Source organism: Crassostrea angulata, chromosome 5 (assembly GCF_025612915.1).
Source record: "Crassostrea angulata isolate pt1a10 chromosome 5, ASM2561291v2, whole genome shotgun sequence".
NCBI classification, from domain to species: domain Eukaryota; kingdom Metazoa; phylum Mollusca; class Bivalvia; order Ostreida; family Ostreidae; genus Magallana; species Magallana angulata.
The window spans coordinates 19,292,360-19,316,058 of record NC_069115.1 but is presented as its reverse complement, the minus strand read 5'-3'; the positions used below and the strand labels follow the sequence as shown (position 1 = coordinate 19,316,058).

Below are 23,699 nucleotides of genomic sequence, written 5' to 3'. Positions count from 1 at the left end.
GTAGGATTTAATACTATGAATCGAAATCTAGTTCTTTGAAAATGCAATTATTTTAATGTGCCATACAAACAAAGACAATGTTGTTACTTGCCTTATCAGCAGGGACCAGTACATACCGCTCGTGCAATCTGTCTAGTTCTTTCCTCACTTCTGCTTTATTGAAAACAGAAGGATATTTGGTTTTCATTTGACCTCTCAATCGTATAATACGAGATTTTGATATACATCTGATGCTTTTAACTCACTCTGACAAGGTATCAAGGTCTTCTTTTTTCAGATTTTGCCCATCGCTTGGCATAATCTTCAACAGAATTTATGATATGTGTAAAATTACGACGCCATGATATGAAGATGCAATCGGACATATTTGTGAATAGATATAGGATAATGTGTTTTCATCGAATCATTCCTCAAATAACGATGTCGGGGTTTTCGTTGTAGAGTTAATTAATGAAAATTAATGGTCATTGATGGACATTTAACATAGAGTTAGCCCCAGATTTACGTATCCTAGAAACTGTAAATTTGTTTTTAAAGTCACGAACATTGTTTTCCACGAATATTAATTAAACTACATCATTCGCTACAAGAATTAAGAGACATTCAGTAATAAATGAGGTAAAAAAAACCAATAATGAATTATAAACAGTGCATGATATGAAGTTAAATTAAATTTAAAATAAGGTATAGTTATAATCGCTGAAACAAGTGCACAAATAATATAAAACAAGAGCGGATGTAATTATATACGTACATCGGTGGCTGCCGGTTACACATTCGGGTTTTCCTGTTTCAAATATATTTCATTTAATCTTCCTGCTTATAAAATGAAAGCAAACTATGCTGTGATATTGTGTTTTGTTTTCCTGTTTTAAATGTATTTCGTTAAATCTTCCTGCATATAAAATGAAAGCAACATATGCTGTGATATTGTATTTTGTTCATGTAGCAGGTAAGTTATATTCATAGATTCAATCTTAACATGTATAGACTTTTGTTAATAAACTGTATTCTACAAAAGAAAAAAAAAATATCCTCGCTGAAACATGACGTAGATTTTTATCAATGTGTTATTTGTTTTACATGCACATCAGCCTTTGATGATGGTTGCTCTGGTGAGGATTTTGGTAGAGCCGTAGAGAACGCCGTTGTATCGTGCACTAGCAACATATCTTGTGATGCTAAGTGTTACCGCGGTTACATATTCCCTACTGGGTCCAGGGAGGAATCGTATAACTGTCAGAATGCAGTATGGACGCCTTTATTATTAGCATGTAAACGTAAGTAATTTGCTGTACTTCAATTTATATGAGTTCGATTATTAAAAAAAGGTTTTATGTATCTGAAATATTTGTTCAAAGTTTGTTTTTAAACTTTAACCAGGCTTCCCTGTAGTGTATGTCACGTATGCAGCCATCTGGGAAATGAAAGACGTCTTACCAATATTATGTGACAATGTATTGATACGACTGAAAGAATCCACAGATAAGCTTGAAGAGAAATTTACCAACTTCTGCAATGATTTGTTTATCAACACAATGGTGAAATTAACATATTCAATACGTACTTTTCAGGTATATATTAGCACATAGTTTATTAGCTTTAATCGCATGAATGGTATAATTTCTTTTATCAATATTATGCCTGTAAAATTTAACAATGATAAAAAAAACTTAAAACACTTGGAAACAGTAATTTTAATCACATATTGCATCTCTTGTTACGTGTTTGTAAAATATTCAATTTGTAAATTTTTCACTAAGTCTTATATTCGGTTTTCAAAAGTAAAAAAAAATGATGTTTACTTACCAATATCATGTTCTTAATATTTAGTTAATCCCAGATACACCACATATTAGAATTAACAACAAGAAAATAAACATGAGAATTTATTTCCGATAATAAAACTGTAATTACATATAGTGGCGAGTTTTATCGCAATCTACTTATACAAAGCAAGCCCATACCGACAGAACACAAGGAACACTACCCACCTACAGTGGTGACCTCCCCTTGTCCTTGGCGCGATAGTGCCCCACAGGCGACTGTGGTGGGAAAAGTCCTCTAGGTGCCCACCAGAGTGACTGCCACAACCAAAGGAGTAAATCTCAAGTTCTGACTCGGGCCATAACTCTAACATGCCTTCACTGGTATAACCCACTTGGGAATAACACACCCAACAGTGGTAGGCCCCCAAGCTTGCCCTTGGCACCAAGAGTCGGGTCAAGTCGGTCCTTCATGTACCAACGAAGTGACCCCTGAATTCTGCTCAGCAATGAGGATGAATAACTCCCAGAGTTTTGAGACAGAGATTAGAGAAATCCTCCTTCGTGGTAATCCCGATATTCCGCCGCCCCAAACCCAGATTGTGACAATATGAAGTTACCATAACCCCCCCCCCCCCCCCCCCAAAAAAAAAATAATATTCATATTAACCGAGAGCTACATATATGCAGTAACTAAGTAACTAATAATGCTTCCGATGAAATACTTTGTTTAGAAATGCAAGTTTTTAAAAAGTAATACTAAATATTTGTTTAAAAAATAACACCCCAATACTTTGTCTTACACTTCGCTATTTGTAGAACAAGCAGAATCAGTATCAGTCCGACCCTGGCCATATATAGTGTTCGGATTTAATAACCCTAGCATTGCATGGCTTTGCATGTACACAATACCTTTTAAAAATTCAACACTTAAAGTTTTTACATACAGTGTTTATCTATAAAGTGTAAAACACGTGATTCAAAATACCCCAAACAGAAAACGGTAGAGAATTCAGTCACTGAGTCTACATTTTATAGAATTTGTAAAAAACACATTGCGGGTCTGAATGTTTGTTAATATGTCAATCTATCAATATGCAGTTAGTTAATTATTTTCGATTGCTAAGGCTACAGCGTATTTGATGAACATTGGACAACATTTTTTCCATGCAATTTTTTTTCCACGGAAGATCGCGAGTACGATTATAAAGCACAATTTATTCAATTATCTCCTAAAAATTGAGTATGTAATAAATAATTTATAAATTACCAATTACTACAAAAACTACCAATGGAACAAATATCGTTGCTAAAGAAATCAAGTTATTGACATGGTTCGTACTGAAAAAAAAAACAAGTATAAGCAGAAACTTACATCACAAATACTAGATTTAAATCAATTCCTCCTGGTAAATGGTGGTCATATAGTTAAATCATTATCAAAGTGTAACAATAAAAAACAGTACCACCTCCAATAAAATCAAATGGTAAAATATATATACACCCAGTAGATAAAGCACAAGAACTTAACAAACATTTTGCAAGCATATCACATATAGAAACAACTAATGAACCAAGACTTCCACCTCAGGACCCAGGGCCCCCTCACAGCATAGTAAGAATTAACATCACAGCCCAAGATGTTGTTGATCAATTATCAAATCTAAATATCACCAAACCTCCAGGCCCAGACGGTATCTCACCTAAGATTCTTAATAATGTCATACCTTCAATCAAGCATCCAATCGCTAAATTATTTAACCTTACACTTCAAAATCAAGAATTACCTTTTATATGGAAATTGTCACATATTACACCTGTATATAAGAACAAGGGCAACCCAGAGGACCCCTCAAACTATAGACCAATTGCACTCACATGCACCTTATGCAAAATACTGGAAAAAATTCTTTTCAAAAACCTGCACAATTATATGACGGACCACAATCTTTTATTTAAAAACCAATCAGGATTTCAGCCCTCTGATTCCAGCCCTCTGAATCAGCTTACTGAAATTTATAATATCATAATATCTAACCTTGATAAAGGTAAAGATATTATGTTCATATTTTGTGACATATCAAAAGCATTTGATAAGGTCTGGCATAAAGGTCTCATCTATAAATTATAAAAATATGGAATCAGAGGAGAAATCCTTGGATGGATAGAAAACTATATTACTGATAGAACACAAAAGGTTGTCATCGAGGGCTATTCCTCAGGAATTGAAACCACTAATGCAGGAGTACCCCAGGGGTCAGTGTTAGGACCCTTCCTCTTTCTTATTTACATTAATGATATTGTTGAAAATATATGCAACCAAATAAGACTCTTTGCAGATGACACATCACTTTTTGTAGTAGTTGATGATAATGAAAATAATTCAGCTAAATCATTAACAGCTGATCTCGAAAAAATCAAACAGTGGTCTAATCAATGGCTGGTGGATTTTAATCCAAACAAAACAATAAATGTAAACTTTTCTAGAAAGAAGAAAAACCCATCCCCAGGTCTCTTTTGGTAACACTTTAAACAATATAATCCAAAAAAATAATCATTGTCACTTAGGACTTACTTTGCAATCAAATGGGGGATGATCACATCATATATCAAATATCTACGAAAAAGCATGCCAAAGATTAAACATGCTACGCATTCTTAAATATAAAATAAATAGGGAATCATTAATTAAAATTTACTTTGTATTTATTCGCCCGGTGTTAGAGTATGGTGATGTAGTCTGGGACAATTGTACAGATGAACACAGTAATTTATTGGAAAGTATACAGATTGAAGCTGCACGAATAGTTACTGGTCTTAGACGAAACTCAATTAAACAATACCTATACCAGGAATTAGGCTGGGAAACACTTAAAAACGTAGAAATAACCATAAATTAATAACCATACATTAATATTATTGTTCAAAATATTAAACAATTATACCCCTGAATATTTATCTAATATTGTTGGTGAATGTCTCCCCCCACATAATACCTACAATCTTCGTAACAATTTCATCTATCGCACTCCTGTTGCAAGAACACATCTTACTTCAATAGTTTTATACCATCTACAATTGTATTGTGGAACAATCTACCTCAGAATACAAAAAATATAACTACAGTTTCAGCATTTAAGAACAGCCTCAAATATTAATAGTAAAAAACTGAATATGCATAAATTATTTAACCATGGCAAAAGATTAGAAAATATTTGGCATTGTCAGTTGAGAAATAACAGTAGTAACTTAAATGCTGACCTTTAGTCACACCACCTTATTGCTTCTCCGCTATGTCAGAAGTGCTTCCTTGAAGTGGAAGACTCTAAACATTATTTCTTACACTGTCCATTATATGCCTCCCAAAGAAAATTTCTATTTGATTATATGAACGACAATTCCATACCAATCACATTATTAAGAATCTACTTTTTGGAAGTGATAAACTAACATTTCAAAATAACTTACTATTTTTGGATAAAATTCGTTTTTACATAAAAAGTACAAACAGATTTTAATAAGTCAATAGGTAAAAATGTACACATTGTATAAAAAATGTATCAAAATGGGTACCACTGACTTTCCTTACACTCCCTTCTTTTCATTTTTTTTTATTTGTTTTGTTTATTTTTTGCACTGTACCTCCTTCAAATGCTATTTATAATATTAATCTATTATACAAAATTCAGTTGCAATATATATGTATATATATCTTATATAAAATTATATAATTACTCATATTATACCTTGACTACAGGAGAGAACATGAATAGGCATTATGCCTGCAGTTCAATCTATTTCAATGTATCTATTTACTTGAATAAAATACTTCTTAAATTAAATAATTTATAAATTGCTGCTGAAGGTTGTTTGATATTATCGTTTGTAGAAGTTTTGCAAATAAAAAACACGAAACGCTCACTACTAAGTCATAAGAGTACTGACATTCCCTTTTTTTACTGATAAATTTAGACATTAATTTTACTGACAATGTAATGACATTACTGATAAACTTAGAAAAGTACTGACGGTTTTACTGACGGTACTGATAAACTTAGAAAATTACTAATAAACTTAGACAGTACTGATAAATTAGAAAAGTACTGACAATTTTTACTGTCGGTACTAAAAAACTTAGAGAAGTACTGACAAATACTGACAGCATTGTTCTTACTCCCGCTAGAGCTTAAAAGGTGTGGAATTGTATTTAGTAATGTTTTTTAATTATAATTAAGAATCAAACGATTAATAAACTTATTGATAACATTTATCTTGGAAAAAAATGTCAATTTTATATGTAATTTTATATGTGAAGGAACAATTGAGCCTTGTTTTTTTTAGAAAAAAGAAAATGGCGGATTTTAAAATATTTATGTTGTTAGCTTTAGTTTTGATAATTGTTTAGAAACGAAAAGTCAGTTTAAAAAATAGACACTCTTGAGCTGAACATCAATAAACGTGATCACCCAAATCAACACCTAGTAATTAGCACTCAATCTACCCGTATTACCCATGCACGGATTTACATGTACGGGCGATCTGCCCCCCCCCCCCCCCCTTGCACCTTCCATAGAAAATTCTAATTTCTTAAATCTGCATAGAAAATAAATATGGCTCAGACTCCCACCCCCACCCCACCCCTGGGAGAACATAAAAACATGATTTTGGGGTCCCCGCATTTTACATAGTAAATTAATGCGCTGTGCTTCCGCATACTTATAATCGCGTTAAGATTGAAGCGCTTGGGACAGAGGCCGAACATGTTAATGAGTTATTTTGTCTTTTTGAAATAACATAAATCTAGAAATGAACCCTATTTATCTACATTGAAGCTTGAGGAGACTAGATATTATCTAAACATCTGACTCTGTCACATTGACACAAATTAAGTTAGACTTGTATACTGACAAAACCGCTTATACATCTTAATACATGTATTTAAACAAATGACCGTGTTTTGCATTTTGTAAAATAGAAATTTAGTGGAGGACACATGTAACCTGCCTGAGTTATTTACAATAGCGCATAATAACACATTCAACATAATTAGCACGTGCAGATAAACACACACCGTTCGAAATGATCACCTATACTTTGTGTGTATAATTATATTAATAGATGTACACGTGTGTCAGTCACCTCATTGTTCCAAATCTCGCTAACGTGCACTGTAAATTGTCAAGAAGCGCTGTGTACATCAGCTATTATATAATCAAATTTATCCTTTACAGATAAATACAGTTATTGAGAATAAATTAGGTAATTTAAATCTTTCTTTACATCATGACTGATACTTTATTTATTCCTGAGCATGCGCTCCTGGCCTTTTCATTTCTATCCTCGGAAATGAAATTGATATGAAAATAATGAAATTAGGATTGAAATTGAAGTGATATAGTTCGGTAGCCCCCCCCCCCCCCCCCCCCCCCCCCCCCCCCCCAAGGATTAGGAATTTGAAGATTTTTGGGAACGCCATGATATTTCCTTTTTTTCCTTTTTTTTTTTTGCTTGTCAAGATTTTATGGCTGAGTCTGCCCCCCCCTTTCAAAACCGATGCTACGTGCCTGCATGCAAGTGGCATGTTGTCTGTGAATGTTGATATGAATAAAAAGCCATGACAGTTCCGCCATATATGTGTTTGAGTAAATTTTTTTTTCACATGTCAGAGGTGAAGTTGGATTAAATAGAAATTCAATTTAAGATCAATAAGTGCACAATATCTATATATAATTGTGCAACAGTGGTTCAATATTTATGCATTTCGAAATAACCACTGACCGAGTGAAAAACAAAATAATGTCAAGTGTCAACCAAATGTTTAACATGTGGTTTCAGGTTCTTTGATCAATTGATCGAGAAATCAATTTCCGGGTTAACTATTAGTAACTTAATTCAAAATCAATGCAAACTCTCTCTCTCTCTCTCTCTCTCTCTCTCTCTCTCTCTCTCTCTCTGTGTGTGTGTGTGTGTGTGTGTATGTGTGAGTGTATAAACTCCTACATGTATAGAATACACTAGTACACGTACTACATTTACATGTATGTCGTGTATGTTCTTACCAAGGCCGCGGAATGATAAAGAATTGGTAATGAAATTAGGATTGCAAGTTAACTTATTAGGAAATAAATTCCCGGGTAAACTATTAGTAAATTTAATTCAAAATCAATGCAAACTCTCTCTCTCTCTCTCTCTCTCTCTCTCTCTCTCTCTCTCTCTCTCTCTCTCTCTCTCTCTCTATCGGGGTAGGGGGGTTGCGCTGTATGTATCATAACCATTAAAATTAATACCTTAACCATACTTATTGTAGAACAATACTCTCTCAAAAATTCTTAAACGTTCGTTGATACCTAAATAACACTAGGTTGACAATGATGCAAGGTATTTGTAATTCTTGCTGCGCTCGCCAGAACGGTAGCACCGTAAAACATATTATTTGAATCCAAAGCCCCTTATTTTAAGTTACGGTTATTAGGGATATTAATTACGACTTGCCCAGCCACTACTTAGTCAACAAAGTACTGACATTCCCATTTTTTACTGATAAACATAGACATTTACTGACAATGTACTGACATTACTGATAAACTTAGAAAAGTACTAACGTTTTTACTGACGGTACTGAGAAACGTACAGAAGTACTGACAAACGTAGACAGTACTGAAAGATTGGGTCAAGGTCGTCCGCCATGTAGGGTGTTGAAAAATCCTGACCAGCGAAAAACAAATTTAAGTGAAAAATCTGCATTAGTAAATTTATTATTATGTGACTTTTGGATTTGGTTTGGATTCTAATTCTGTTTCATGTGAGTAAATCTACACTAAACTTTGAGAAACGAATTTTATAAGCTTTTTGAACTTGCATTGTACATGCCATTGAGTAAAGCTCACCATGCGTGTGTGTTATTTGTGGTAAATCATCATGCCAAACAGGAAAAACAAACATAAACCTAGACAACACCAAGCGAAACGCCCCAGATCAGAAATCAGCACTAGCGAAAGTGACATTAGTAATACAATGGCAAAATCTAACGTTAGTTACATAGAAGACACTGGCTTTGACCAGGACTTTCATACATTGAACACTCTACTTGAGACATTCTCGAAAGATGAAAATACCACTAAAAAAGCTGTGACCATTATCCTGAATCATGAGTCTTTCAGATCCCACATCTCTGACATATTATTAGAGAAAGTTTCAACCCTCGAAAGTCGCATTGATTCACTTGAATATCAACTAGATGACTTGGAACAATACTCGCGACGGAACTGTATCAAAATTACGGGTGTTGCTGAGGGTAAGGAAGAGAATACTGACGAAGTTGCTTTGAACGTCATCAACAAGCTTATACTAGGACCCGACAAGACCTCTATCTCATTAGATAAAGTTGAGCGCTCGCATCGTGTTGGGAAACCCCGGGATGATCGTCCGAGGGATATCATAGTGAAATTTACTTCCTACCGTGACAGAGCTCTTGTATACGCAAAGAAAAGCAACCTCAAAACGTACAATCAAAATGAACTGAATGCACACAAGATCTTCATCAATGAGTCCCTAACGAGAAAACGCATGGACCTGCTTGTTGCTACAAAGAAGATATTCAAAGAAAAACGCATCAACTCGGTATGGACCTATGATGGGCGGATTATGGCGAAAACCCACACCGGGAAGAAGTGGACTATCACACGGTCCACAGATATCGACAAACTGAAGGAGTTTATTCGTAGTGAGCGACCACAACCGGTTACGTCCACCCCGGCAGGCAGGTAAACTGTTTTACTTGCGCCCCGCTTTCATCATGTGTGTGACTGATCCTACATACCGTTGTGCTATTTTTAGAATGGGATTTCCCCCATACATTTTGACGTGTTCATGCGCTATTCCAGAGATGCGTTCTAAATGACTTTCACTGTTATACGTTATTAAATAACTCTTTATTTTTTTTTTCTGCTGGTTACTCGTATCTAAATATGAGTCTGTATATACAAGTAATCTATATCTACATATCTTTATTTGTACTGTTTGCTGTATTGTATACTTCAAACACTCAAAGGTCGTCTTTTTTTCTTCATGTGACGATTCTTTTTTGGAATGTTATTTTTGTGAAATGCTTTTCGCAAGAAAACCCTATTCTTGCATGTATTTCAAAGTTTACATGTTATTTTGTATATATGTTCTGTTTTGACTGTATTTTCAATTTCTTTCCGTATTCTTACGATCAATCAAACCGGTTTTCTTTTTATGTACTTCCACAGCATATCCGATGTATAGAGAGCTCCTGTCACCCAACTTTTCATACCTAAGGTGGCAGGGGACAGTTTTTTTTATACAATTCATTGTAGCCAAGGGATGCATGTCTTCGGAACTCTGTAACTAGAATTTCCTCAGTTCCCACTCAGCACAAATACCTTTAATTCACTCTTTATAAGGCCAATCACCAATTTCTGAAGAGAATTATTAGTCAAAACCTGTAAAATTCTCGACAGACTGGTTTTTATGAGATTTTGACCCTTTCATATTTTGCTAATTTCTCATGATTTTTCAGCTTTTTAGACCTCCCCCAGCTAATTCCCTGCAGAGGGTTGACCTTCCGTACCGCGTGCATGTTGCACTATCACATGTCAGAAACTTACCGGTGTATAGTTAACAATGTCCCATCCACCTACTTTTCGTGTTATTTTACCTCCCGTCTGTAACTTGCAATTTCACTGTGTAAAGTCAGCACAACAGTCATAGCCGCAGCTTTCGCATTTTACTTTTGATTCTTATGTACCTAACATAAGGGGCCTACATATTGCATATCAATTTCAACAACAGACATCCCTCTAACTAATGATAATCATTAAAAATCATTTCATGAATTTTGGCAACACTCATAAGCCTTCAAGTACTGCAACTCTCAATTTTACAAAAATATTGACGGGTACTTTATTCGAAACTGTCCCTTGCTACCTTGAACATACACTAACATTCTCTGAAAAGTCATCTTGTCTTAAAATTAAAAGGCTTATGCTTTTCTGAGAAAAAGTACTCCACATTTTGACAATTCCATTGAGGTTTAAGAAAAATATGGCCATTTAAGTGAACCCACCATTTCCACTTTCCTCTATTTAACACAGATTCATAGGGCTCTCCATGAATAAAGCATCTTTACCTAATCTTTTAGAGGTCAACTCTTGTTCAACCCCCTTAAATAAGAAACCTTATTCAATACTACATACATTTGCTTGATATTATCATGATAAAAGCATCACATCACTTAGAAATCCCTCTACATCTATACCCTCCCCCTATTTTTTGATTTTCACAAGAAGGATTAGTTTGAACACTTTAACCTAATATTATGAAACTTTTGGCAGTTTCCTTGAGTCATTTCTTACACATATTTGAAAACAACCATCACTGATATTTAAAATTGATCTTTTTTGGTAAATGGATGATTTGTAGCATTTTTATTCACAAAAAGTCACGTCGCCCTACATGTGATTTCTTGTTTTCATGAAAAAGTAAGCCTATAATCATATTTAGTGGATATCTTACATATTCTGGTTTCTAGTCTCCTTTTAACTTTGCTAAATTAGTAAGACCTACAAGTGTGATGTGTGCGTTTAATTAAAATGAAATTCAAACACACCCGGGTACCTGGGGACGGATGAGAATTCCATGAAAAATGTTCAAATTTTACATGTTTTTCTACATTTTTGATGCATATATACAATAAAAGGGTAAAAATATGCTGTTTTTTTATTCATTTCAAGAGTAATTATCATAGCAGATGTTATTTCAAGGTCCAATGTACATTTACATATCCTACATGTAATGGTTATGGAGTCCATTGGAAAGAGGGGGTGGCTTTTTCAATTCTGTAAATACATCTAAAATACCATTTTTTGATAGGAAGGAACAAAAACTTGAGTTTTTTGACATATTGTATACTTTGATAACTGCATTTGTCTACATGTAAAGTTCATTTGAAATAAAAATATGCTGTTTTAAAAGAATTGGGGGATATAAGTCAGGTGGCTTAATGTTATTTCATAAAATCAGACAGCAAAATGGCTGCAAATTCATAAATTGAATGATTTAATTGATAAAAACTGTTTTAAAGTATTTATTCTTATCTCAGTAATTAACTTAAGCCTATTGATTGTCATCAGGATAGGAAATACCTACTCTCTTAGCCAATTTACTCTGGTGGTGGTCATTCTACACATTTAAGAGGGAGTTACTCCCCCTGAATATTTTAGCTAATAAATCATGTAATGACATCTATAGCCAAGAAAATCATCCATTTTCACAAAAAGTATTACCTATGGTACAAAATCCACTCAAAATTACAGTTAAAGGAGAAATATGAAAATACCATGTAGTCTTGAAGGTGGCAGGGGACAGTTTTTTTTATACAATTCATTGTAGCCAAGGGATGCATGTCTTCGGAACTCTGTAACTAGAATTTCCTCAGTTCCCACTCAGCACAAATACCTTTAATTCACTCTTTATAAGGCCAATCACCAATTTCTGAAGAGAATTATTAGTCAAAACCTGTAAAATTCTCGACAGACTGGTTTTTATGAGATTTTGACCCTTTCATATTTTGCTAATTTCTCATGATTTTTCAGCTTTTTAGACCTCCCCCAGCTAATTCCCTGCAGAGGGTTGACCTTCCGTACCGCGTGCATGTTGCACTATCACATGTCAGAAACTTACCGGTGTATAGTTAACAATGTCCCATCCACCTACTTTTCGTGTTATTTTACCTCCCGTCTGTAACTTGCAATTTCACTGTGTAAAGTCAGCACAACAGTCATAGCCGCAGCTTTCGCATTTTACTTTTGATTCTTATGTACCTAACATAAGGGGCCTACATATTGCATATCAATTTCAACAACAGACATCCCTCTAACTAATGATAATCATTAAAAATCATTTCATGAATTTTGGCAACACTCATAAGCCTTCAAGTACTGCAACTCTCAATTTTACAAAAATATTGACGGGTACTTTATTCGAAACTGTCCCTTGCTACCTAAGCTATATTTTTGATACACATGATTAAGGTAAACTCAACCTATATTGAGATGACAGGGGTTCATTTTCATTCTTACTCTATGAGAAATTTACACTTCTTCTGCATTATTTTTTTGCTCCTCATGTTAGGTAATATTGAAACCAACCCAGGACCAAATAACAATACTTCTTTTACGAAACCTCTTAGTATTGTACAAAATAATGTATGTAGCCTCTTACCCAAGTTAGATATTATTACTGCGGAATTATCAATGTATGATATAATTACAATTAGTGAAACCCACCTTGATGATTCTATTAATAACGAAAGTATACAGATAGATGGCTTTCATCCACCTATACGTAATGATAGAAATAGATATGGTGGTGGTGTTGCAATATATATTTCTGACAAATTAAGTTATTACGAACGTACTGATTTATCAATGCAAGGGTTAGAAATTGTTTGGTCAGAAATTCAGACAAATAACAAAAAATTCCTGATAGGTACATTATACAGGCCGCCTTCTTCTTTAGTTAGTTATTGGGATTTACTCGCCCGAAACCTTAACAAAGTTCTTGATCATAATCTCCCAACATTTTTGCTGGGTGATTTTAATACCAATGTTTTTTTTCAAATCAAAGTACAAGGTTCAAACAAATACTTCAACAACTCAACTTACACAATTTAATCAATACACCGACAAACTTTTCAATCACAGAAGGTACATGTATTGATTTAATAGTTACAAACAACCCAGCCTTAGTTAGAAATACAACTGTATCTCCTCCATTTTGTAGTACACACTCAGTTGTAGGCATTGACTTGCATTTCTGTTCACACAAACAATATGCTTATAGGAGAGAAATTACTGACTACAACAATGCTGATTTTGATAAACTCAATAACGAGTTGAGTAATGTTGATTGGGATGTAGAAGTCTTCAATTCCACAGATATAGATAAAACATACTCAAATTTTACAAACACTTTTAAAACTATTGTAGACAAACATGTACTCAAGAAAATTGTCACAATAAGGCCACGGGATAAAGTATTTATGAATAGCACAATCAGAGTTTTAATGAGGAAGCGCAATCGTATCCACCATAAAGCTGTAAAAACCCAAAATCCTCTACACTGGGAAAGATATAGATACTTGCGTAATAAAGTTATAGATGAAATACGTGCTTCTCGACAGAAATATAATAAAAAAAATTCCGACCAAATTAATAAGTCAATTCCTCCTGGTAAATGGTGGCGAATAGTTAAATCACTTTGTAAATTAAACAACAAACACAAACCATCACCTCCATTGAAAGTCAATGGTCAGACATTATTTCATCCCATAGACAAAGCTAATGCATTTAACAATTTCTTTACAAATATTTCTACCATATCTGTGTCCCAAAACTTAGTACAAAATGTACCAGACCCACCTTTACATCACATGAACACACACTATATTACTGACAATGAAGTATTGGATCAATTACAAGCTATCAATATATCTAAGCCATCAGGTCCTGACTCCATAACACCAAGAATTTTAAAACAGGTTGCACATGTTATTTGCAAACCTTTGGCTAAACTATTCAATATGTCACTAAGTAATGGTGTACTTCCCCACATATGGAAAATCGCAATGGTTACTCCTGTTTTTAAAAATAAGGGTACTCCTGATGATGTAAATAACTATAGATCCATATCAGTTACATCTGTTATATGTAAGTTATTAGAAAAAATTATAGTCAAGCATCTCAATAACTTCATTCTTGAAAATAACATTTTGTACAAATATCAATCAGGTTTCCAAAGTGGAGACTCAACCTCTAATCAGCTGGTTGAAATCTACAACACTATTGTTTCCAATTTAGACAAAGGCAAAGACATAAGGTTCATATTTTGTGATATATCCAAAGCTTTTGATAGGGCTTGGCATGAGGGTATCATTCTTAAATTAAAACAGTATGGCATTTCAAGTCAAATTATTAACTGGGTAAAAAATTATCTATGGAATAGAAAACAAAAGGTAGTCTTAGATGGTTTTACATCTTCATTGGGTCCTACTAACTCTGGTGTCCCACAAGGATCAGTGTTAGGGCCATTCTTATTCCTATTGTACATTAATGATATTGCCTCTGACTTGTCCAATAATGTTCGACTATTTGCTGATGACACATCACTCTATGTTATTGTTGATCAGGATATTATGGAAGCAGCAGATTCTCTAACAAAGTTAGATAAATGGTCCAAAAAATGGATGGTTGATTTTAATCCTAAAAAAACTATAAACTTAAACTTTACTCGGAAAAATATTCCTCATCCTACTATTAAATTTGGTAATAATGGTCCTGTTATTACAATACAAAATAATCATGTTCATTTAGGACTTAATTTCCAGTGTGATGCAAACTGGAAATTACATATACAAGGCATATATGAAAAAGCTTGTAGTAGATTAAACATGTTGCGTATGCTCAAACACACACTTTGTTGCGATGCATTAATAAAAATATATCTGTCCTTTATCCGACCTGTTTTAGAATATGGCGATGTTATTTGGGACAACTGCAATGACAGGGAATCAGATCTTTTAGAAGATGTTCAAATCACAGCAGCTAGAATTATCACAGTCTTAAGAATCAATTCCTCTAGAACAAAGTTGTATTATGAATTGGGATGGGATATGTTATCAGAAAGAAGAAAAGTGCACAAGTTAATTTTGTTTTATAAGATGGTAAAGCACATGGTACCTACTTACCTTGAAAATCTTTTAGAACCATGTATTCCACCTATAACCCCATATCCTTTAAGAAATCATGATGAATCTACTTACACTATCCCTCAAGCCAGAACAACATCTTATTTAAAAAGTTTCATACCATCTACAGTTAAGCTATGGAATGATCTTCCACTAGCTATTAGAAGTCTTCCAAAGTTGGCTTGCTTTTCAAATGCTATTAAGAAACATTTTTTTAAGAATCCAACAAAACTTTTTAATTTAGGGATTCGGAGGGAAAACATTATATAAATAGTGCCTGTTTGGGAGGGTAACAGTTGAAATTGACACCCCGAGAAAACCATTGTCAACCGACGCGAAGCGGAGGTTGACAATGGTTTTCGAGGGATGTCAATTTCAACTGTTATCCTCCCAAACAGGCACTATTTATTTTGTTATACTGAATGTCTTTTTTAAAAATTTTAAGAAAATTTTACTGCTTTTATATAGGAATAACGTGAATTCTACAGCGAACCGTACGCGCAAAACTTTCGCGCATGTAACATTTTTTAATGTTACCCGTTGCCAAGTGCGTTGCTAACGCTGAGGGTAATAGTAAATATTATTAACTGCGTCTTAACCAATCAGATTTCAGTATTTAACATGAAAGTATAACAATATACATTGTCAACTAAGAAATAATGCTAGCAGTTTAAATGCTGACTTATTTTGTGATTTTATTCGAGAAAATTCTGTTGGTGATTATTGTGGTTTTCATACTGAAAATGCAAATCATTTTTTCTTTGAGTGCCCAAAATATAATGATGAAAGGAATTGTCTCTTTCATCAAATATCTATGTTAAATCTCCAAAAACCAATTACCTTAGATCTATTACTGTATGGAGATAATGATGTTTCATATGATGAAAATGTTAAATTGTTCAAGCTTGTACATGAATACATTAAAAAATCCAGAAGATTTGTGTAAAGAAAATAATGTAATTAACACATATACTGAAAATGTAAACAAAATTATGCATATACCTATATTTATATATATACGCTGTAACCTTATTGACAAAACTTGATAATTCTGTTCTACTTTTGTTATAACCGGTTTTGTCAATTTTATCTTTTTTTTCCCTCTTTTTTTTCTTTTGTTCACTTTGCTACACAAAAAAATCATGTATCCTTAATTGTATCATTTAATTCCACAAGTCTTGTATTTTATACATATGACTACCTTGTACCTAGTGGAGAAGGCTTAAATAGGCTTTGCCTGCTGCCCAATCCTATTATGTAAATATTATTTTGCATAATAAAATATGTTCAAATCAAATCAGACAGTACTGAAAAACTTAGAGATGTACTGACCCCATTGTTCTTACTCTTACGGAATGAAATTTTACTTGATCTTTTTAATGTCGTTTTTCACCATTAATTGATTAAGCTACTTAGATACATTGTAAAGTTTATATAGACTGATTTTATTTTGAAGTATTAACTCGGTCTGTTATATTTAATTTGTTTAATGTTAACAAAAAATTATGATAAGAAAAATTGTCATAATTAAAAAAAGTGTGATATGCGGTTTTATTTGTTGCACATAAAATTTTGTTGTACAAATAGGAAGGGGGTGGAACTGAAGTTGGATGTTTGCGAATGACTCGGAATGTCACGTTTTTTTATGTTCAATTTTTAGACATAAAACATCTTAATGTTTTAATTCAATATGTTTTGTCATATGCAGCTAATCACATGTAAACAAATCATTTGTTATGAAATTTGATGCGGGATACAACGTAAGGCTAACTGGCAGTTAGACCTATTGCGCTAAAAAAAGATCAATTATTACAAGGTGCATGGTGACATACATGTGGTAAAGTCGTGTTAACTTTATACCATCATTGGTACAGTTTGTCGGACAGGAGAGACAGACAGAGAGAGAGAGAGAGAGAGAGAGAGAGAGAGAGAGAGCGCCTGGTCCCTGTTTGTAGGTGTGTAATTTCTCACTTTTAAATTTAATGGCCAGACTATATGCAATATCTACATAAATTTTTTAACTGTTTTTTTTTTCTGTTCATTTTTTCCTTTTTATTTAGTTCAAAATGTCCGATTGTTTATTTCGTCCCTACTTATATACTTGTATACCTGCCTACTGTACATGCATGTAGAATTAGCTTAAAAATGGATCGATATGACACTAAAGTATGGCTCTTGCTAATATTTATTTATATAATCTCTATATTAAAAAAAATCAAAAACAAATCATATGTCAATGAGGCAGTAATTGCAGTCTTTACTGATATAGCTAGTACACTCATTACATATGTTTGATCCACCTCTAAATTTATCGCGGAAAATATAGCGCGAGGGCACTGTGACGTCATCCATGACTTTGTTCCGTCTTTGTTTACGTTTCTCGACTCAATACGAAGGTATGGAAGCATGTAACAAATCTTTTGAGTCTCTCCAAAGCATATGCGGTACTCAAAACGTGTCTCCAAACTTTAAGACACCGTAAATTACAAGTTAAAAGTCGGCCATTTTTTGCATAGCACCACGGGTGAAAAATTAGAGAGCATAATGGGACGTAGACAAAAAATTTTGTTTGATGAACTGTAGGTTTAGCTCGTTCTTTTTCCCGCGCACACTGGTTCTTAGAGCTCGCTTCGCTCGCTATTAACAAATCTCCAAGTACTGGAACAATTTAAGATGTCTTCATTACAGTAAAACAGTTGGGCACATGCACTGTCGTCTGGGCGACGGCCTGAATACAGCTAGCGACTCTGCTATCGATCGTTTACCTGAGTCTCGTTATGCATCTAAATATAGAGAGGGGCACCGTTATGAAACAAACAACAAAAATAAGGTCAAAGATCTTCATGTTTATGAAATGAAAATGTACATATAAATTAGAACATTTGCATGTATCAGTTAATGGATTACAAGAAGCCCTTTTATAACTTCTTAAACGTGCACACCTCCACAAAAATGGACCGAACTGACAAAAATTGTTTCTGCAAATACTGACTATAAGTAACAAAACCATCAAACTGAATACTACGGAAGGATTTGGAATTCATTTCTTTACAGCTTTGCTTCAATAATGCATTAGAAATTTTTATTCCTTTACAAGTTATTGACAAAAAACTTTTGACGCCTCTACCTCCCTAATTATAGGGACCAGCCCCTTTTTCTGTATACCGAATGAAAGGTCTCGGTAAGATCAAAAACTTTAAAAATACATCTTATAACAAATTATTATCAGGTAGAAAACTAAAACGGAAAATACGTGAAATTGTTGGCATTTTTTTCTAACCGTTGTTTCAACACCTATACCACTCCTTTTGTTTGCATTTAAATAACAAAAGAAATATGTCTTGCACCAATTCAATGTATCAGCTGCCAAACAAGCCGATCCTAGAGACTCTGTCAGTCATCATTAAAGCTAAAACCATCTGACAAAAGAAGTCGTTAAATTTTATTAAAAGGGGAAAATATCAAAATCGGATGGTGATTTTCATCAAGTAAAATATAAAACGACAACATCGCGCGGCATGTTATCAGACCTGAAAATGTCAAAACAATCGGTGAACAAACGAGCGAGATATAAAGGATCAAAGTTGGCGTATACAAGAAAACATTAAAAAATCTGAATTTTTTTTCAGAATAATAGTAAAGTCTTCCGCTCGGAAGCAGAAGACCTTAAAACGTAGCATCGATTACATAAAAATCGGAGAGGTCGAGCGGAACAATTTAATATGTTTATAAGCTTGTATTTTACATGTAGATGATATTTCATGAGTGAAAGTTGTGTAACTGCTCTTCTGAGAATAGTGTTGACTATTCAAAACACCAATTTTTTTTCAATATTATTGTATTTTTTTTTGGCGGCAGCAGGATTATATATATATATATATATATATATATATATATATATATATATATATATATATATATATATATATATATATATATGCTGTTATAGAAAACATTCAAGTTTAATGTTAAAGGTATAATTACTCTTTATTTTATCTTTGCAGGTATCAGTAAACCTAAAAGCAGAATACCAACATTTTTTTAACTGGAAAAGTCTTGATACATGCATTTCCATAACAACGCTATCAAATTCATTGAACCAAACCTTGGCTGATATGTTTAAAGGAGTAACTTGCAATGATTCGACACTAAACTCTTCGATTCTTAAATCACTCTTCATCCATGATAGATACGAGAACTGTTCTACTGGCAAAGTCATTTACAACGTGACAAAGGATGCTGAAGGACAAAATGAACTTTATTGTGGTAATATTTTGCTGTCGCATATTTCTCTGAATATATTTGTTATTATAAGTTTTTTAAAAAGTTTCAATTCATATGCGATAGTTTTTTTTATTTTTGGTATTGCGAATTTATTTGAATTACCTTTTTTAGTATATATTGAGCTATAAGTTTTTTCATTAATTCCATGTGAAGATTTCGAAATAACTGGGTCAACTCCACACATGACTACAACCGTATCAACAATAGTGACAACTATCCTGGGAAATTTTACATCTGAAACAGATGCAAAGTTAAATGTAACCTACGGCTATTCAAACACAATGACACCTACCACATTTAAAGTGCAATTTTCTGAGAGTGGTCTAGAGTCCATCTCCAGTATGTATTCAAAGTATAAAACGACTTTTTGTATAAACAATATATGTTCTTTAAAGTACAATATATAGATTAAGACCGAATATGGATATCAAATTTAGTATAAATATTTTTGTTTACATGTATAAATTTTGCTACCTATGGTAAATGTAACTAAAACTAAATAGATAAAATAGGACCTACAGCATTAAAATGCATTTTTTTGGAATGGTTTAGGCTTGGTTTTACAGAGTGCCTAATGTCAAACACATGTCATTATTATTGATTAGTAAAAATATATGCTAATATTTAAATTAGAATATATACTTATAGGTAAAGACATCATATATCGAATGTTATTATACCTCTTTGTATATTTTCTACGTACAATTACAACGGATAAACATGCTACTCTATCTTACCTTGAAATAATTTCCGTGTTATCTGCCCATGGTAAATAGTCATCTAAACTATTTACCAGCAGCATGCGATTTCCTCTATTTTAACCTCGGAACAACTCTGGTGTCTTCCAAGTCCGATAACCCTAATTTGTTAACCACCAAGAAATAAAGTTTTAAATGGTATAATGAAATACCTATTGACAAACTGTTCGGAAAATAACAAGTTTATAGTCCACCTCGAAAGCAACAATTTCTCTTGGATTTGCATCGTGAAATAGTAGCTTTTTTGTGAGACAATAAACTTGTTATTATCCTCATAGCCATTAAATAGGTATGTAATATGTTTTATCAATGATTATCTGTTATATATATATATATATATATATATATATATATATATATATATATATATATATATATATATATATATATGACCACATTTTTTTCCTGCTTTTTAAGAAATTTATATTGCTGCAGCTGCCGGAGGAGTGTCTTTAATTCTTATCATCGTAGTGGTTTGCATTAAGATGAGGTAAGGGACCTTGTTACCTTAAATTTAAGTGCTTAATAAAAATGTGTCGACTCAAATTTCTTCTTTAAATCGGGCAAATATACATCTTATCAACTTTGTTTTCAGGCTTTCGTCATCAAAAAGACCTGAAAAACTAGAAATGCCAGACAGAATAAAAAGCCAAGACATGCATTCTGGTTTTAAAGGAGAACTTATTGAAAACGAACTTTACCAAAGCGCCGATAACGTTATAGACTGTAAGAACAATATGGATACTGTTTGTGATATTTTAGAAGATTCCAATACAGCTCTGAAGTACCCGTCAAAGTGAACAAAGCAATTCAAAACCAAAACTACGCAAAAAAACTTTAAAGACAAAAACAGCAATCTTCGATTAGAAAGAAAGCAAGATATGTCAGTACAAAATCGTGACCATGACTTTTTTCATGTGCAAATTATTTTAAGAGAAGATACACCTGTTACATGTACGTGCAAGATTATTGCATTTTAAATTTTCATGTCTTAGAGATAGCACCAAAGCAATTCCTTTGTATATAAATGTATGAACGATTATTTAAAATTAAGAATTAAAACTGTTGGAACCTTGTTTTGCCACTTTTCTTCTAAAATGCAAACCAGTTCCTATTTTGTTTCTGCTTGATTTATTAAACAAATTCGTAAAAATCTGAGGAGTCACTACTTTTTTTCATAGAAAAAGTGCTCATATTTATTTTCATTCAGGCTGATGTGCGTTCAAACCTCTGGTGTATATCGGTTAAAAATAAAATGAATGTTCCTTTTAATTTCCGATAAAAAAAGAAAGATAATATACTGAATACATAATAACCAAAGACTATTTTAGACATGAAAAATGTTTGTATATTTTGGATTATTTGGAGTGCAGAGGGGATGTAAATCTGAAAAACAAAACAAGGAAAAGGACTGCAATTTCATATGTATGATGACAATCATATTACTAGATGAAGAGGTTAATGGCTTTATTTACATTGCTAACAAGATCGAAAGAAATCATAATTATTTTGGTAATGCCAAAACCAAGAACAAAATTTCAAAAATAAAAATAAAAATGAAATAAAAATGTCTGAAATAATGTGTCATTCCGTTACCGTAACGCCTTTCCTAGAAAATGACATTATCTTTGTACCAAGCCGCCAATAGATGGCTGCGTATTTATGAACTATTTACCAACATTTTAGGGCCTTGACAAAACAAAACAGTTATCAAGTTTGTTACTGACTACGTGTCCTTACCGAAATATTTTGGGTTGTTCAAGAACATAAAAAGATCTGCTTCTGACGGTCAGAAACAAACCTAATAAGTAATTGGATATTAAATACTTATAGTTTTTTTTAGTTTGTCACCTCCTATAAATGCAAATGACGTAGTGTAAAGCGTAAGTTGGGTTTGCATAATTATACAAAATGAAAATAACGTATCAATGTCAATGTTTTAATATTTAATCGTACAATTGCTGAAAATTAAATAAATTTAACGGATAAAAAATCATTCTTTGATTATGATCAGGGGTTAATTATGATCGGTACATTTGTACGTGATGAAATCTATCATAAATCCTTTTGAGCCTTTTGTGATTTGATCATAAGAATTGAAGAATGATTCCTTATTCCTTAGATGTGGTCAGTTAATTCCAAAATTAGCTTCGAATATGATGAGGTTATCATCATAATCGGTACATTTGTACATGATAAAGTCCATCATAAAGACCTTTGGGCTTTTGTGATTTGATCACAGCCTGACCATAAGTATCACCTCAGAATACCCAAAGAATGATTCCGTATTCCTTAGTTGTGGTCAGTTAATTTCATAATTAGCTTTGCTCGATATCGAATACACTGACCACGTACATACATCTATACATATAAAAGTTTAACTACAAGCTATATAAAAAAAAGTATACCAATTAACAATACCATGTGCAGCATATAAACAATGTCAGTGTTTTGTAGCCCTATATTTGTGTTTAAGGAAAATATTTTAATATTAAAAAATATCTGTGTTTGACAATGTATGATATTGTGTCCTGTTTGTAAAGTTTTACACGCGCCATTTTTTTAATTAAAATGAACGTACGTTTTACAGTGATCTTTCTCATCCAATCAACAGGTAAGATAATTTTCTGAACAGCACATGTAAGTATCATTATCAGTCAATTGCATCTTGTCATTAATATATTCATTCTGTATATCAATCGAATATCGTAATTTTCGTGGCAGGAATGGCCAGTTTTTGTTTGAGAAATATGATAGACCTGGCTGTAGAAAACGCTTTGATATTGTGTTCAACAAATAAAACGTGTATTGCTGAGTGCTACCGTGGATAAATATTTCCTAGTGGCATTACGAAGGAGTCATACAGTTGTCAGAATGAAAATTGGACGCCTTTGTTATCAACCTGCAAGCGTAAGGTTATTAAGTGTTAAATAGACTTGTTTTCTTAAATTTGCAGTTGAATATCTTTTTTAGAGAGTCGATTCATTAGTATTTTTCCGTGTTTTAATTTAAAATGTATTGTAGGTTGATTTTGTGCTATTGAATCGATATTGAAAGCACACAAAAGTACAAGTAGTACTTAAGATAAACGTAAACTCATTAAAATAATAAAGCAAAAAAGTA

At 33.0% G+C, this 23,699-nt stretch overlaps 2 protein-coding genes across 3 annotated transcripts; both read left to right on the top strand.

Moving 5' to 3' along the window:
* The first annotated feature begins 814 nt into the window (after window positions 1-814).
* Window positions 815-21,734, top strand: LOC128186318 (uncharacterized). Of its 2 annotated transcripts, XM_052856117.1 has the most exons (7): window positions 815-952; window positions 1,095-1,280; window positions 1,384-1,574; window positions 19,539-19,800; window positions 19,972-20,157; window positions 20,994-21,066; window positions 21,172-21,734. In XM_052856117.1, exons 1-7 carry the CDS (start codon window positions 907-909, stop codon window positions 21,374-21,376), a joined length of 1,149 nt encoding a protein of 382 aa, XP_052712077.1. In that variant the 5' UTR covers window positions 815-906; the 3' UTR covers window positions 21,377-21,734. The 2 variants fall into 2 exon arrangements, with proteins under 2 accessions (XP_052712077.1, XP_052712078.1); XM_052856118.1 differs by lacking the exon at window positions 19,972-20,157.
* On the top strand, window positions 8,443-13,388 carry LOC128186319 (uncharacterized). Its single transcript, XM_052856119.1, has 2 exons — window positions 8,443-10,067; window positions 12,795-13,388. The coding sequence occupies exon 1, from the start codon at window positions 8,685-8,687 to the stop codon at window positions 9,531-9,533; it is 849 nt and encodes a 282-aa protein (XP_052712079.1). The 5' UTR covers window positions 8,443-8,684; the 3' UTR covers window positions 9,534-10,067; window positions 12,795-13,388.
* Window positions 21,735-23,699: the final 1,965 nt, after the last annotated feature.